Here is a 15001-nt window from a genome sequence, read left to right on the forward strand (position 1 = left end):
GTGAAAGAGGGGGATGTGCAGCCATCTCTCCCTCCCCTGGCTTGGCTCCATAGCAGCACATGCTGACTCTCGGCATAAAACCCCCACCACTGAAATTCATTTCATCACTGCTCATTTCTTGGTGCCTTTCCATGACAGGAAATATCGGACAAAGGCTCACTCACCCTGCTCCTAAATCCCTGTATTGTCCCCAGCAGGGAAGGGAAAGGCAGAACTGGGGCGTGCTGAGCTCAGCACAGCAGCATCCCGAGCCTCGGGGCTGTGACAGAGCTGGCATCAGCTCATTTCAGGCCAGGCTGTGACCCACAAAGAGTGAACAAAAAGTAAAACAGAGAGAAAAAGAAATCTCTGATGATCAGGGTGAAGCTGAACCCCTGTTGGAGCCCCCGTTTCTCCTCTGCCACTTCCCTTCTCTCTTGACCTTGCAGTGGATGTGACTCCTGGTATCTCCCTCAGCTTCGGGAGTCCCCATCCTTCCTTCATGCCTTAAACACATCTGCCCCCTCTGGATCGCAGCCTTAAAGCCTTGTATGCCCCGTGGCTGCTGCACACGGGCTCCATCACGTCACAGCTCAGGACCGCGGGCGGCAGCAGCAGGGCTGGATTAGCCCCGCACGCATGAACGGGCTGACCCTGCCGGGCGTCAGCGGGATTTACCGCTCCCCATCTCCCAGCTGTGCCTGGCAGCTCGCTCTGACCGGAGGCCTGGGGAGGCCAATCCCTGCACACGAGGGCTCCTGGCCGGCGGCATCTATAAAGACCCCCCGGCCGTGCTCTCGGGCGGGTCTGCGGCGCGGGGCCGGCGAGCGCGATGGCACTGCGGGTAAGGCTGGGGACAGGAGGTGGCACAGCCTGGCCTGTGTGAGGGGTGATGGCACGGGTCAGGTGATGGACAAAGGAAAGCAGCACAGGGAAAGGCAGGAAAGGTAGAAATCCTGAAAGATGTAGGGATGATACAGCGCTGCTCCTCTGTGTCAGTCTGGTCCAGGCTGTTGCAAAACTGAGCTTCGTGGTGTTCGATAAAGGGCAATAGGATGGATTTTCATCTTGGTTGTACCAGGGCTGGTCTGGGGTAATGCTGCCCTAATGGCAGCAGCTCTGACTTGCAGGGTTCTAGCTGAGACCAAAACACAACCAATGCAGACTAGACCTGTGTGTGGCCATCCCTCCCCAGTGGGACAGCCGGCAGCAAAGAGGGAATGGCTGTTTCCTGTGGATGTGGGGTGTCTCTTGCTGGGGCTGTTGTAATGATGACAAGTTAAGGGTCAAGGCAAGGTGAACATTGGTGCTGTCACCACCACTTGCTGTTTGCAGTCAGAACTCAGTCAGCTCCATCAGCTCTCTGGGTCTTACAGGGACAAACACTGGTGTGGGCAGAGCCTTCGAGTGACCATGTGTGGGTTCCTAAACCTGCCCTCCAAAAGTAGCCAGGCACGAGGGTGAGGTTGGCCACCTCCACCTCTCAGCTCCTGCCCAAAAACATGCTTATCCCAAAAATGCATTGGAAATAGGAAGTCATGGCAGAGAAAGAAACAGGGCAGTGAAAGTCCTGAGCTATAGGGAGGGAGAGATAGGCATGGAACTCACAGTGGAGATGCCAAGGCTGGAGAAATTTTGCCAGTGTGAGCAATAAGTTTTGGAGATGCTCAGAAATGCAAGATCATTAGAGTGTTAAAAAAAAGTGGGGTGAAATGGCAAGCTCTTCTTATTAAAATGAGTTATTTAGTAAAACTATGAATTATTCAAAAAGGAACATTTTTGAGCTCATTTTATGCAAGTTTAACCTTGGAGATAGGGAGAGCAGGTGGAAGGGGGGATCAGGCAGGAACTTGTGGGAAGAGTCAGCCATATAATGCTGCAGTAGCTCAGGCTGGATGCCACTTTACACCTATTCCTCTGCTGCAAAGCATCACAGAGTTTTCTGCTTCAGATTTTGTATTGCTCAGGCAGAGAGAGGAGCAGAGAGTCTTTGTGTCTTGACAGCAATGAAGACATTCAGGTTTGTCTTTAATTTTTGCTCCCTGATCCCATCCAGCTCTTTACAAAAGACCTTGGGGACAGCAAATCCCACCTCATCGACTGGATGTCATAGCGACCTTATTTCTTAACCTTCTGGGGCCCTTGAGATTATTTAGGAGTGACAAAAATACATAGGCAGAGAATGTGCCTGTGTGGGAAGGGGGGAGAAATAAGAAGAAAATGAGAGGGTGAGAAAGAAACGTAAGGAATGAGTGGGGCAGTGCACCTCTACCACCTTCTCGTGCTTTACCAGCCCCTCCTTGTCTGTAGTTCGAGGCCCTGTACCCAGAGGGAATCTGTCCTGGATGGAGCATCGTGGTCAAGGGCGAGACCAGTTCCAGCTCAAACATGTAAGGACACACTGCTCACAGCTCTCCTGGCTCGTGACAGCCAGCAGCAGCACTCCACAGCTCTCCATCCCTTCTTTTTCTCACTGTCTCAGGTTTGAAATCAATTTGCTCTGTGATCCTGGAGACCAAATCGCTCTCCACTTTAACCCTCGCTTCTCCAGCTCCAGAATCATCTGCAACTCCTTCCTAGACAGCCAGTGGGGGAAGGAAGAGGTTAACACCACCTTCCCCTTCGAAGCAAAGGAGCCTTTCCAGGTAACCCTGTGTCACCCCACCAGTCTCCTCAGCTGTAATAGGAGTGACCCAGGCAATATTTGGGTTCTCCTCATGGATCTAGTGCTGCCTTTCCTGCCCGCACTATATCCAGAAACATATCCTCTCTAGCTCTGCCTCCTGTTAGTATCTCTGTTGTATCCTGGTGATTTACACACAGGTTTGGCACAGACCTGCAGAGCTCCAGCAATAATTCCTGGATGCTGCATTCATTTTCAGTTTAGGCTTTGCGTTAACACCAATTTATGTTATCATGAAATGAAAACCCAGTTATTTCCTCCTTTTGCCCAAAATGGGGATGAGCACTGTGTGTGTGTGTCAGCTCTGGCAGGATTTGAAGTGGGTGCACTCACTGACATGATGGAACCAAGGTCTAGTGAGGACGTGTAGCCACATGAATCTGACACAGTCTCTCTCTCTCTTTCAGGTTGAAATCTACTCTGATCAGGACCACTTCCACATTTTCATAAATGAAAACAAAGTCCTGCAGTACAAGCACCGGCAGAAGAATCTTTCATCCATCACCAAGCTGCAGATTCTCAATGACATTGACATTTCTTCAGTGGAAATCACCAAACGAGGTCTTTACTAGAGACCAGAGTGGGGAACTCTCACAAACCATTCCCTCTTAAGCTCCTGATCCAGCCAGGGACCATCTGCTCCCTGGTTCCACACACCATCACCAGCCAGGGAGATAGCTATGCATGTGTTCTCATGGTGGAAGGGATGGTCATTCCCACCACAAGCCACAGCACCCAGCCACATCACTTACTGTAGCCCAGACCTTCTGCCCCTGTGCCTTGGGGTGCACAACAGGCTTTGTAGGTCTGATCATCTTTGCTGTTGGACAGCCTGGGAGATCACCACAGTGCATAAAAATCTGCCTCAAGTAGTCTGGACACCTGAAATTGTGTTTCAAACAGCTCAGAAATTCCATTTGCCCAAGAGTAGGGTGTGAATTAGCACTAATCCTCAGCTGGCCACGTGGTAAAGGACGTAATGGGTGTGGATATTAGGGGAGGAAAGGGAATTTCTGTCCAGGAGCTGGGCAAAAATTCTACCATATTTGCCAATAAAATCAACCAAGGAAATCCCTGCTGAGACATCCCTCCCTGGGCAGGTCAATCATGTTATTCATTCCCTGCCAGTCTCCAGACACCTGGCATGAACAAAGGCTGGTGACTGGGCAGGAGGACACAGAGGAGGGTTGCTTGGGTTTGGCACTGCCTTTTTGCTTTGAAGGGTAATAGCAGGTGATGTTCCCTCGTCAGCAGATTAGTGGGATAAGGTTCATCTTGCCAGGTGTTGCCAGAGATTCCTTTCACTGGTTCAAGGATATTTGCTCAGCCCAAGTCCTGCCAACTCCAGGCTTCCTAGACAGACTCCTAAGAGTGGTGTAGTGGGTCAGAAAAGGACAAGAGCTTAAGGAGGCACATAAAAACACATGGTCCCTCTGTCATGCACCAGAAATGCAGCTGGACTCCAAACAAAAGGAACTGAGTACGTCAGGGTCTAGAAATTATGATATCTTTGGAATTAACAAAGTGCCATTATTCCCATGGATAGCCTCTGGATTTTCTCTTTGCTCTGCTTTTTTGTTTTCTTTTCTCCCCCTTCTTAGTTGTCTTTCAAAACAGTCCACTTGTCCCTTGCACCCTCTTCTCTTTTCCAACCTCTTCCTTGGAGCACAACATCTCTGACTCCTCCACCAGGCTAAAAGATGTTATTTTTACTTTGTTTTAATTACACGCGTCATAAACAGCATAATGTCACAGTGTTAAATCTGAACAGGAACTTATTCCAAAAATGCAATTACAGCTGCCCCCAAATCATTCTTTTGTTCCTCAGACATAAGACAGACCACATTCCTGATGCAAAAGGAATGATCCTGCCTTGCCTGTCCTTTCCATTGAGGAGAAATCACTTTGTAACAAGTCAGGCCTGATCCATCTTTGCCTTAGGGTGAGATCTGGGCTTTGCTCCAGCCTTTTCTCAATGCTCAAATTGGCCATTCCCAACTTTTCCTTCTATTTACACTTTCAAGGACTTGTGAGGAAGAGGTGGCTGCAGCAAACCCCAACACATGATGCCACAAAGTTGGCATTTATGAATCTGTTCAAAAGTTTATAATGTTTTTCCAGACTATAAAAGAACACTAACTGAAAACCACCCCGTTCTTGTGGCAAAGAGCTCAATGGGAACACAATATGGTGCCAAATGGTACCTTTACCCTAAAGAACAGAAAATATGGTTTGGAAATGGCAGTGGTCTAGATTGCAAGTCAGGAAAATTGGGGATGGTGAGATTTCCTCTGGCCTGGAATAAATTTGTCACCACTGGGGCAAGAGGGCAGACTCAAATTCTGGTTGTCTGTTTGTTCAACAACTGCTCTCATGGCCATCCCTTCAGTAAAACAGGCACAAACTCAGACAAAATCAGGCCCACTGGGATCTCTGTGTCATCCATCTGATAATGCTGAGCAGCATTTGAAAGAAATCACTTTTTTTTTTTTGTGCTTACTTGGGGGCTGATAGACATAGATATAATTTTACATGAAGGAAAAGTGATTAAATGATTCATAAGGGTAATGCTTTGTACTTACATAGCCACCAACTCCATCTATAGCCACTGCTGCAGAAACACCCCACAATTCCATTGTCCTCCAGAAGTGAGCACAAAGGACCACAGAAAAACAGGGTAAAAAACATTTCAAGTACAAACAAATAAAGAGATGTCACAAAAATCAGGCAGAGACAGAGATTATGCCCTGACTCCTGGACACGTTCCCTCCAGCTCCTGCCAGTGGCTGATCTCACTGCATTGCCATCTGCACCCAGAGAGCCCCATCTCTCCTGACACATCCACAGCTCTGCTGCCTCCTCCAGCCAAAACACAGCCAAGGGTGAAGGGGACTGCAGAGCAAGAGAGGTCTGGGAATCTACTGAGCCTTGCTGGGAGGAAAACTTCAGGGCTGGCTGTTTATAGCTGTTTTGCACAGTTTTATGGGGAAAGAGATGCCCTCCAAGTCTGTGCCCCTCATCTGCCCCTTAAGGAGAAGCTCCAGAAAAAAAATTAATCCCCGTAATTATGATGGTCAGTTAAACTCTCAGGATCAGGGTTGGCCCACCAGACTTCCACAGAAGCATCTTATGCTGATATTGAGGGGATCAAATGGAACAAATCAATTCTTCTCCCGAATTCCAACCAGTCTTCCTGTTCATGACCCAGGGTTTGAAACTGGGGATGGAACTGATGGAGACAAGCTCTTGTCCAGGGGTATTTTTGAAGAGCTGGAAACCTTTTGAAGGGGAAGGAGCTGCAGCTGCCGGGGGTGCAGCTCTGGAGGGTTCTGCCAGAATTTCACTGCCCAACCTCAAGGTCAAGTTCAATATTTTTGCTGTGGCCACGTGCTGCATAAGAGCCTGCTGGAATGTTCTAGAGAGAGCAATTGCTGCAGGAAGGAATAGGGACTGTCCTAGTCAGGATTTGCAGATAAAGCAGCAGTTGCTGCCCATTGACCTTATAGGAGGGATACCTGAGAAAGAGAAATGTCCCTCAGGAGGCAAAGCCAACAGGGGTGGTGATCTCCCACTGATTCACCTCATTTGGGCTGGATCTGCAGAGCTCAGAAATGCTCTGGCGTGTCTCCAGATCAATGAGGGGAAAGTCAGGCTCATAATCCTTCGTGCTTGAGCTGTGCCAGGACTTCCAGGGCCAAGATCCCCTCTGGCAGTGTCACGGATCTCCTGTGGAGCATCTACTGCTGCACGATCAGAGCCACCCCTTGGTGTCCCTGACACCACTGGCAATCATCCCACACCCCAGCAGCAAACACCAGCAAATTCCTCACAGGCTGGGGAGCAAACAGCTCCCACATCAGCCACAGTCACATCTCATCAGCAGAGCAGCACCCTGGGGACATCGGACTGACACCATCCCTGCCAGCCTGAGCAAGGGACAATTGAATATCAGACACTGGGTCCTACCTCAAGTTAGGAAAGGCAGTGAGGGAAAGGGTGAGGACTTGTTGTCAGTGCAGTGAGAAGACTTCTAGGAAAGTACAAAAAACCCAGAAAGTCACGCAGGTTGCACATGCCCCATACCCACTTTGAGACTTAATATTATTTTTTTTTTAAGTGACCATTCCTGTCACATAAAAAAGCCCAAACCTACCAAAATTGATGCTGGGGGTTTAGCTACTTACAGCTAGACGACAGCTCTGGTGAAGAAACGCAGGAGGAGGGCAGTTGTTAACCATTTAACCAACAATTCCCTTTCTCCTCCCATTTCAATGGCCCCAGGAGCATCTCCTGATGGACAACAGCTGGGCTGCAGCAGAGATCTTCTACTCTCCACTAATAACAAGCAGCTGTGTCACAGTGCAACTCAGTGATCCTGGTCTCCCTATCTATGGCATCTCTAATTTCCCACATCCCCCGAGGCCTCTGGTTTCCCAACACGTTGTTACAGAAACACCTGCTGGAAATGCAGACCTTATCAGCAAGGACTTTCTTCCTTATGTCTCCGAGTACTTATCTAAGAGGCTGCTTATTCAACACCGTGGGCTGTCAGACTTCTTAAATGCTCAGGAGTCACAGGTGTTTGCTGACAGGACCAAGGAACACAGAGGGAAAATGTTCAGCCTTTTTCTGAAACATATGAGGAAAGCTAAAAAACGAAAAGAAAAAAGAGGAAAAGAGCAGTAGCTCCCAGTTCTGGCTGGGAAGAGGCATTTCTGAGGCACCAGGCAGCCCCAGATTGCAGCTAGAAAAGAGTCTCTGCTGGAAAGCAGAGGGATGGTTCTCTTATTGCAGTTAAAGAAAGGTTTATAAAGCCATTCTAACTCACAGCATTTCCCTCCAGAGCGGGCTCAGACGCAGAAGCACACCTCCCAACCCTGATCTTGCATACATGATGACAGGTACCAGCTGCAGACATGAAAGGCTGGAGAGGGATTATTTTCTGAAAGAAAGGATCTGCTCTAGAGGTTGGAGAGTTGGAAGCTAATGGTATCACTTTTTTGGCAGCTGAGTTATTGTGCATCCTCTGCTGCTTGAGAAAAAGGTGACAGAAATTAGCCTGATGCCCAAATTTGCTGGCCCTTCAGTTCCACAGTCATTTCAAGACCCTCTTGCCAAAGCTAAATGCAATTTATCATGTTATTCCTTCAAGCTACATGAACATCACTAGCCAAATCTCTGAATTTACCAGAGCACAAGGCAACAGCCTACGGAGATCAGGATGTTTTCTCTGCACCATCACACCATTGTAAGGCTGTTTGGGTCTTACAAAGCACTTCTAAATCACAAGGATCCAAGTAAACTATAAAAAGAACTATAATAACACCCTTGTGCAGGTGAGGGAACCAAGGCAAGAAAGAAGGAGAGCAGAAAAGGAAGGAGGGAACCAAGTACTTTTAGCTCCAACCTGGTATTCTCACCCTGCAGCTCATGGCCTGGCCTTGGAGCTTATGAGTAGGTTGGGCTAGGACTTTTGGTGATCTATCAGATATTGCCCCAAGCCTTAATGAGCCAACAAGTTCCATGCTGGACCCCTTCATACATAGCTCAGGTTACACAGCTGAGCCAGCCCCTTGTCTTCAGTGAGGGACCAGGGCTGCAGAGCAGCTCATTAGCCCGAGGAGTTTCCATGCACCTCTACACACTGTACACACACTGTGCTCACAGACTCTAATCAACTGTTTTCTAGCTTTGTTCATGCTCCAGCCTGCACAACAACCAAAGAACCACCAACATCCCTTCATTTTCCTCCCCTTCCTTGATACGTCCCCTTTCCAAAGAAAGACTTGGCAACTTCTGTGTGACCCAAGGCACAAAAATCTTGCTGCTTTCAAAAATGGGGAGTAGAACTGAAATGCAGCTATTTCACCTTGTAACCTCCTCTGCCTTTGTGCCGAACTGCAGCTATTGTCAGCTTTCATTTCCTGAAGTTGCTCTGTGCTGTGAACACACACTGGAAACAGAAAGGCAGAAGCGGTCAGTGGTGATGAGAGGGCACTGATTGTACTTCCAGTAAATTGCCCGAGCCTTTCCACATGAGTCACTGCACAGAGAGAGGTGAGGCATTAGAGAGGTTTACAGCTGAACCTGACAGAGTTTAACAACCCCTCAAAGCCTCTCAATGCCTGCTTTTCTATAACTTTAGTTATAGAAAAAGACGATTCCTTCTAAGTGGCTGCTGAAGGTAAATAACTCACAGATTATCTTACACTGCCTCAGAGTATTCTGAGCCAGGATCACATCTCTCCCTGCCTCCGAGCTTATTCACTCTTGAATCCAGAGAGCACAAATCCTAAGGATTTCCTGATTAGAAGTAAAAAATACAGGAAAGCTTATTTTTAAACACATAACACATGATTGATCATCATTGTTGCAAATGTGCTCGAGTTCTAATCCTTATTGCAACCTGATCCCAGGAGTATCTGTTTTGTGACAGCTACTGGCAAAGTGTCACCTCAGCTGAAAGCAAATTAGCTTGCTCAGAAAGACAAACTCTCTCCTATTATATTCTCTAAAATCTCTATCTCCTCCCTCATGTTCACAGATCTGGGCCCTGAGAGCATTTATTTCTTGGATCCTTTCCTTCCTGCCTCCCCTCGTTTCCCTGCTGCAAGCCTCTGCAGCTGGAAAAAGGCAAACAGTGGCAAATTTAAAGCCTTTGTCAGATTTCCCCCAGATGGCAATCAGCTGATGGAACCCAGAAAGCTTTGTCATCTAAAAAGCCCTTTATTAGCCTGTTGCACCTGGGTATAGAGCACCAGGGAAGGAATATTGAAATGCAAGTCTGGCAGTGTGCAGGTAGAAGGATGGAGGGAGGACTGGATGCCTTAGCAGACCCTGCTCTTAATGCTGTTTTATCTGCCTCTCTTCTTGGTAGCATCAGTGCCAAAGTGTTAAGAGCACTGAAGACATAACAGGATGAAATGGAGCCCCACAAATCTGGTGGTTTCAGCAGATTTCCTCAATTACCAGAATCTGTTTGACGTGGGCTCTGCTTTCTGTCTGGTTCTAATTATTTCTCCCTGGGGCTGGTGGTGTCTGTATTGGTGGAGAGAGCAAGAACCAACACACAAAACACGAACACGGAGGAAATCCCACTATTGCTTCATCTGATCCTGGATCACAGCTCCAGGGAGAGAAGGCCTGCATGCAGCCAGTGTTAGACAGTTGCTTTGCATGTCAGCTGCCACCCCTGTCAAGTTCTGGCTTCTCTTAACTTCTCAAAGGCTTGACTTGAGTGCTCAGTATCACTTCAAAATCTTGTCTGTAAGTTTGTGCAATGATTTGGGGACCCACAGCACTGATTTCTCCTTCAAAAAAAACATTTATTATGCAGTACCTCTCCATTTAGGACTCTCCTTTTATTGAGACAGGGTCAAGTTCATCTGATGTGGTCCTGGGTTTAAGCAGGGGTTCTCCAGGATCACATTCAGCCCTGCACTCCCAGGCTGCTACTTGCCAAAAGCAAAGATATCTGAAAGACAGATTTTTCTATCATTCCAATGTCAAAATGGTGTTTTGTTTCATTGTTCTTGAGTGAGTGAACATGGTATCAGACAAATTCTTCTGTGCAAAATTATCTCTCTGTTTCAGCCACTACATTTCCGGAGCACTCAATCTAAAAGGATTCCAAAAGAAAGGACAGAAGATATGGAATTTGGCACATATCTGTTTATGAAAACAGACCAGTGAATATTCCCAGATATAAAAATGCACACATTCTCCATTTAAAATCCTCCAAAGGACACTTGAGATAGTTTAAATGTTTCATTCTTTGCTTGAGAGAGAAGACTAGTGGGAGAAGAAAGATTTTCACTCTCATGGAAGTAATTACAAACAACAAACATCAATTCCCAGATGTTTTTTTATTTGCTTTGCTATTTTATTTTCAGGGAATCTGAAGTGCACTTGGCATCTTCTTTGTATTGCCTTTGATTGTGTGCAGCGCTGGCCTCTTATCTCCTCCTGGATTCACAGCCGCATCAAAGCGCTGACATTCGCAAATGCCACGCCAGAACTATGATAAGGACCTGGACCACGGGGGCAGAAATAGCTCGTGCTCCCTCCAAAACTCAGGTGCCGGAGCAGCGATGGCACGGGGACGGAGCAGTCACCAGCAGAGGGAGCAGCAAAGCCGGCTCAGAGATCCCAGACCGATGGCACCCGGGATTTGGGGAGTTTTATCGCTGGGTTAGAGATTTGTAAGAAAACGTCCCAGGGAAAAAAAAATAGACACTTTTTTTGTCCAATGAGAGCAGGAAAAGGTGATGCTGTTTCTCTCGTCTAATGGCAACACAGACAGAGAGAGACAGGTTTCAGTGTTACTCCTGTTTGTATCAGCATTGGAAATGCTCACACATCATGTCCCAGGCTGCAGCGGCAGCAGGGACCTGGGAGGGAGAAGGAGTACAGGGCAGCACAGGGGCAGATGTGAGGGCTGGAGGAGTCTCCCTTATCCCTCCCACCTCCATACCATCAGTCAAAAAGTGTGAGAGGCAGAAGAGCTAAGGGGCAATGAAAGATTTGCCCAGTGCTTTCCAAGGGCAGTCCAAACAGCACCTCCCAGCAAAATCAAGTGGGAAACTCACTGGTGCCAGTGTTCCCCCCCTGACATCGAGCTGGGTTGTGCTCCCAGCTCACCTAACACAAGCAGCACCATGGCAGTCCATCCTGGCACCAACAATCCAGCCACTGCTTGACTGAGACAAGCCCTAATTTTATTTAATCTCTGTGAAGTGAGCTGACCCCACCTCTCCGATGTTCTGGGCAAGCACAGAGGGAGAAAGCAGCTATATACTCAAAACAGGTATTTACATCAAACTGTGACAGTTGAGACACATTAGGCATGTCAAGATATGCACTGGAAGAAAGCTAAGAAAGCAAAGTGCCCTTTGATTTGGGGCCAGCCACCACACAGGGGTCAAGGATGCAGATGCAACACACAAGAGTGTGCATTCCCCAAATCCTGGCAGGGAGTTTGGGTACTGCCCCCCTTTTGCTCAGCAGGAAGAAAAGTTTGAGTGGAGAGGGCACATGAGCAGCTGTAAGTAGATGCACAACCATGGGATTTGCTCCACCTTCATGCTCTCAAGGTCCAGAGTAAACTGGAAAAGCATTAGAGTTTCCTGAAATTACCCCAATTCTTGGGCATGGGACAGGCAGAGCATCACTGCAGCCATGTGACAGCCAGCTCCTGCTGCAGGGGGAGTGAGGAGGTTGTGCTGAGACAGCAAGACTAAATTTACCCTGCCCTGGGACTCTGACGCGCAGTGGGCAGAGCAGGTTTGGGCGCGTGGGAAATGTGAGGGTTTTTGAGATTCTGGCAAAGCCCCAAAGTGGCTGACTCATTCCTCCTCTCAGGTCAGTTGTTCACAGCTGTAACTCCGGTGAGACCAGTGGGTTATTTCTGATGCACATCGCTGTATGATCACAGCCCAGCCCATTACCCTTGCTGGTGAAGGATGGCTCCTGTCTCCAGTGGGCTTTATTTAGTTTCTGCTTCAAAGCAATTCTGTAAGAGGCAAACAAATGTGAAAAGGGTACAGCATTTCTTTTTGTTGGAGACTCCCCATCTTGAGTTATCTGGTGACTTTGAACTTGTTAGAATCAATGAAGTCGTTATAATCAATGCCCTGTCCTCTCTCTCAGCTGTACACACCATACAGATTCGTCATTTGCTGTTGGAGATGACTTGGCACTTGTGAGTTGTGTCAATGGATGCAATAGCAGATTCATTCTAATTATATCGAACCACTGATCAACTTAGTAATCTAGTCTTTAAGTTGTAAAGGTTCCTTAGCAGTAAATCATGAGGGTTACAAATAAAGTGCTTGGGGGAGAAAAAGAAGTGTATTTATTAACTTGACAATTTGGAAGTTGACTACCTGAACAGAACAAGTCCTGGCACATTTCTGCACTCTCGTCTCTTGTGTTCTGTTAATACCCTACTAAAAATATTGACTTAAACACCTCCATTCTTTGTTTTCTGTGTAGGGAGGCTGGCAGAAGCTGGCAAGGGCTCGAGTGCATGGAGATTTCCAATTGCTAGCTTCAACCATGGCCTGTGTAGTTGCCTGTTTGCCACAGATCTATTTGCCTGTGGAGCAGCTGTGAAATTGCAGTAGCTTTTAGGTGTCCATGAGAGTATCTGTGCATTTCTCTGCATGGAATAATTTGTACCTTGTGCTCTGGGCAACACTCTGAAATTAGTTTGTAGAAGTTGTTTGTCTCTGAAGACCTATAAATACACATACATAAAACTATAAGGGAATGAGCAGTCACATGCTTAAAGCAAATTCATTCTCATGCAGAAGTTTTATATGCTGATCACATTTCCCTGCCCCTGAAATGTGTTTCCACTGCTGATCTTTCTTTCATTTCACGTAAGACTGACCAAAAATATTTACTTTATTCTTTGACACACATGGACTAAAATGGATTGGGAATTTCCCGGTGAAATCAAGGGCATTCACCATTCAGTGACAAACAGCTTCCACTTGGGCTGTATTTGTTACCTTACTCTCTCTCAGAGAAGGCAAAGAAAGAGAATAAAAATTAAACACCTCGAGCAGAGGTATCAGTTATTCTCACCAAGCATCTTCCCCTGTGATTCACTGGCATCCTCTGAGCAGCTCCAGTCAAAACCTTCATTTTACAAACCAACTTTGCCCCCAACCAATCACTTTTCAAGTGATTCTTTCCATGACCCACTCTTCCCATTCCTTCAGTTTAATAGAAAAGACCAAAGGTTGGGTTTTTTTGGGAACGCTTCTCGGTTGGGTGGGGTTAACCTATGGTGTGCCAGGCTCTGCCAGAGCCAGGAGAGTGGGTGATGTTAGAGTAGAAGTGAAGTGTTCGGGTCCCTCCCTGCCCTGCTGCGGCTGAGCCCAGGGACCCCAGGAGAGGAGGAGAAGGGGAACATCGAGAATAATCCACGACTGGACCAGTCCCGTCCTGTCCATGCCCGGTGCCTGCCCGGCCCTGGCGGAGCTGTCCCTTCAGCACCCCGGCCGGGCCGGTCGGGCTCTTGGCGCCCGGCGGGAGGAGAGACTGGCACGGTTTGGCTCGGCTCAGTCTACCCCGGCCCGGCCCGGGCAAGGACTAGGTTTGGCTGAGCCTATCCTGGCTCGGCTCGGCTTGGCTCGGCTCGGGCAGGGGCTCAGTCCATCCCGGGCCGCCCCAGCCAGCGCTCCCGGCGGAGGGTCGGGGGCTCCTCTGCAGTGCGGGGCAGGACTGGGGGAAGGGGTGTGTGGAGGGGTGCGAATGGGTGCGGAGGCTGAGCCGCCCCTGCGTGTGCGGGGAGGGATCGGGGAGTGCAAAGTGGGCGCGGACACGCAGAGGTGTGGGACTGGGTTGGAGGTGGGGGTGAGGAGCGGGGGGGTGGATGCTCAGGGTGCCTGCGGGTGTGCGGGACACCTGTAAGAAGGTGCGTGCAGCCGAGTGCGTGCAGGGGGAGTGTGCACAGTGTGAGTGTGTGCGGGTCTACAGACCTGCGTGTGCGCTGGAGGGGGTGTGTGGAGCCTGTCGGGGGTCCGTGTGTGTGTGCGCGGGGGTCGCAGGACAGGGCTGTGCGTGCGTGCGGGGTGTGTGTGTGTGGCGGGGCTGTGTGAGTGTGCGGGGTGTGCACCGTGTGCGCGGCGCGGGGAGGTTGCCGGGCTGGCGTGCGGTGGGTGCGTGGGTGCGAGCACGCGCGTGTGGCAGCGGGTCGGGCTGCCGCCGCGCACACACGGACACGCGGACACACGGACACGCTCTCACACACACACACACACGCACGGCAGAGCGCCGGCGGGAGGAGCCGGGCCCGGCGCTGCCCGCCGTCCGCCCGGTGAGGTGCCGCCGCGCCGCGGGAGAGCCGGGGAACCGGGGGGGACCGGGGGTTTGGAGCCAGCCGGGTTCCCGGCAGCGGGACCGCGGGACACGCGACTTTCCCGGAGGGAGCGGGGGAGTGGCGGCGGACCGAGGATGGGGCTACTCTCCGGATGCGGGGAGTCGGGGCGCCTTCCGGTTCCCCACCGGAGCGCCGTCTCGCCGCGGGCGAACACGGGCTCCGCCGGCTCGGGGCTCCCTCCGGCCCGCCGCCGCTGCCCGGACAGCTGCCCGTGTCGGTGCCGCTGCCCAGCCCTCCCGCCCCGCACTAGGGTCCGCTTCTCAGTAAGTTGCGGGTAAGCAATTGCTGGTCCGGCAGGTCCTCGCGAAGGGCGATCGCTGCCCCGAGTGCCCGCTCACCCCTTCTCTCCGCACCCTCTCTTGCAGGCAGGGCTGGTCCCGGGTCGCCATGCCCGGAGCACTGGGAGCAGCGCCGCAGGCTCTGCCCCATTAGCCCGGGGGGCCTCAGCC

At 49.8% G+C, this 15001-nt stretch overlaps 1 protein-coding gene across 1 annotated transcript; it reads left to right on the forward strand.

The window, feature by feature from the left end:
- The first annotated feature begins 811 nt into the window (after window positions 1-811).
- On the forward strand, window positions 812-3234 carry GRIFIN (galectin-related inter-fiber protein). The gene is made up of 4 exons (XM_008928046.2): window positions 812-823; window positions 2290-2369; window positions 2462-2624; window positions 3070-3234. The coding sequence occupies exons 1-4, from the start codon at window positions 812-814 to the stop codon at window positions 3232-3234; spliced, it is 420 nt and encodes a 139-aa protein (XP_008926294.1).
- The last annotated feature ends 11767 nt before the right edge of the window (window positions 3235-15001 follow it).

The sequence above is a fragment of the Manacus vitellinus genome, unplaced genomic scaffold (genome assembly GCF_001715985.3).
Source record: "Manacus vitellinus isolate BGI_N305 unplaced genomic scaffold, ASM171598v3 scaffold_12_pilon, whole genome shotgun sequence".
Lineage (NCBI taxonomy): Eukaryota > Metazoa > Chordata > Aves > Passeriformes > Pipridae > Manacus > Manacus vitellinus.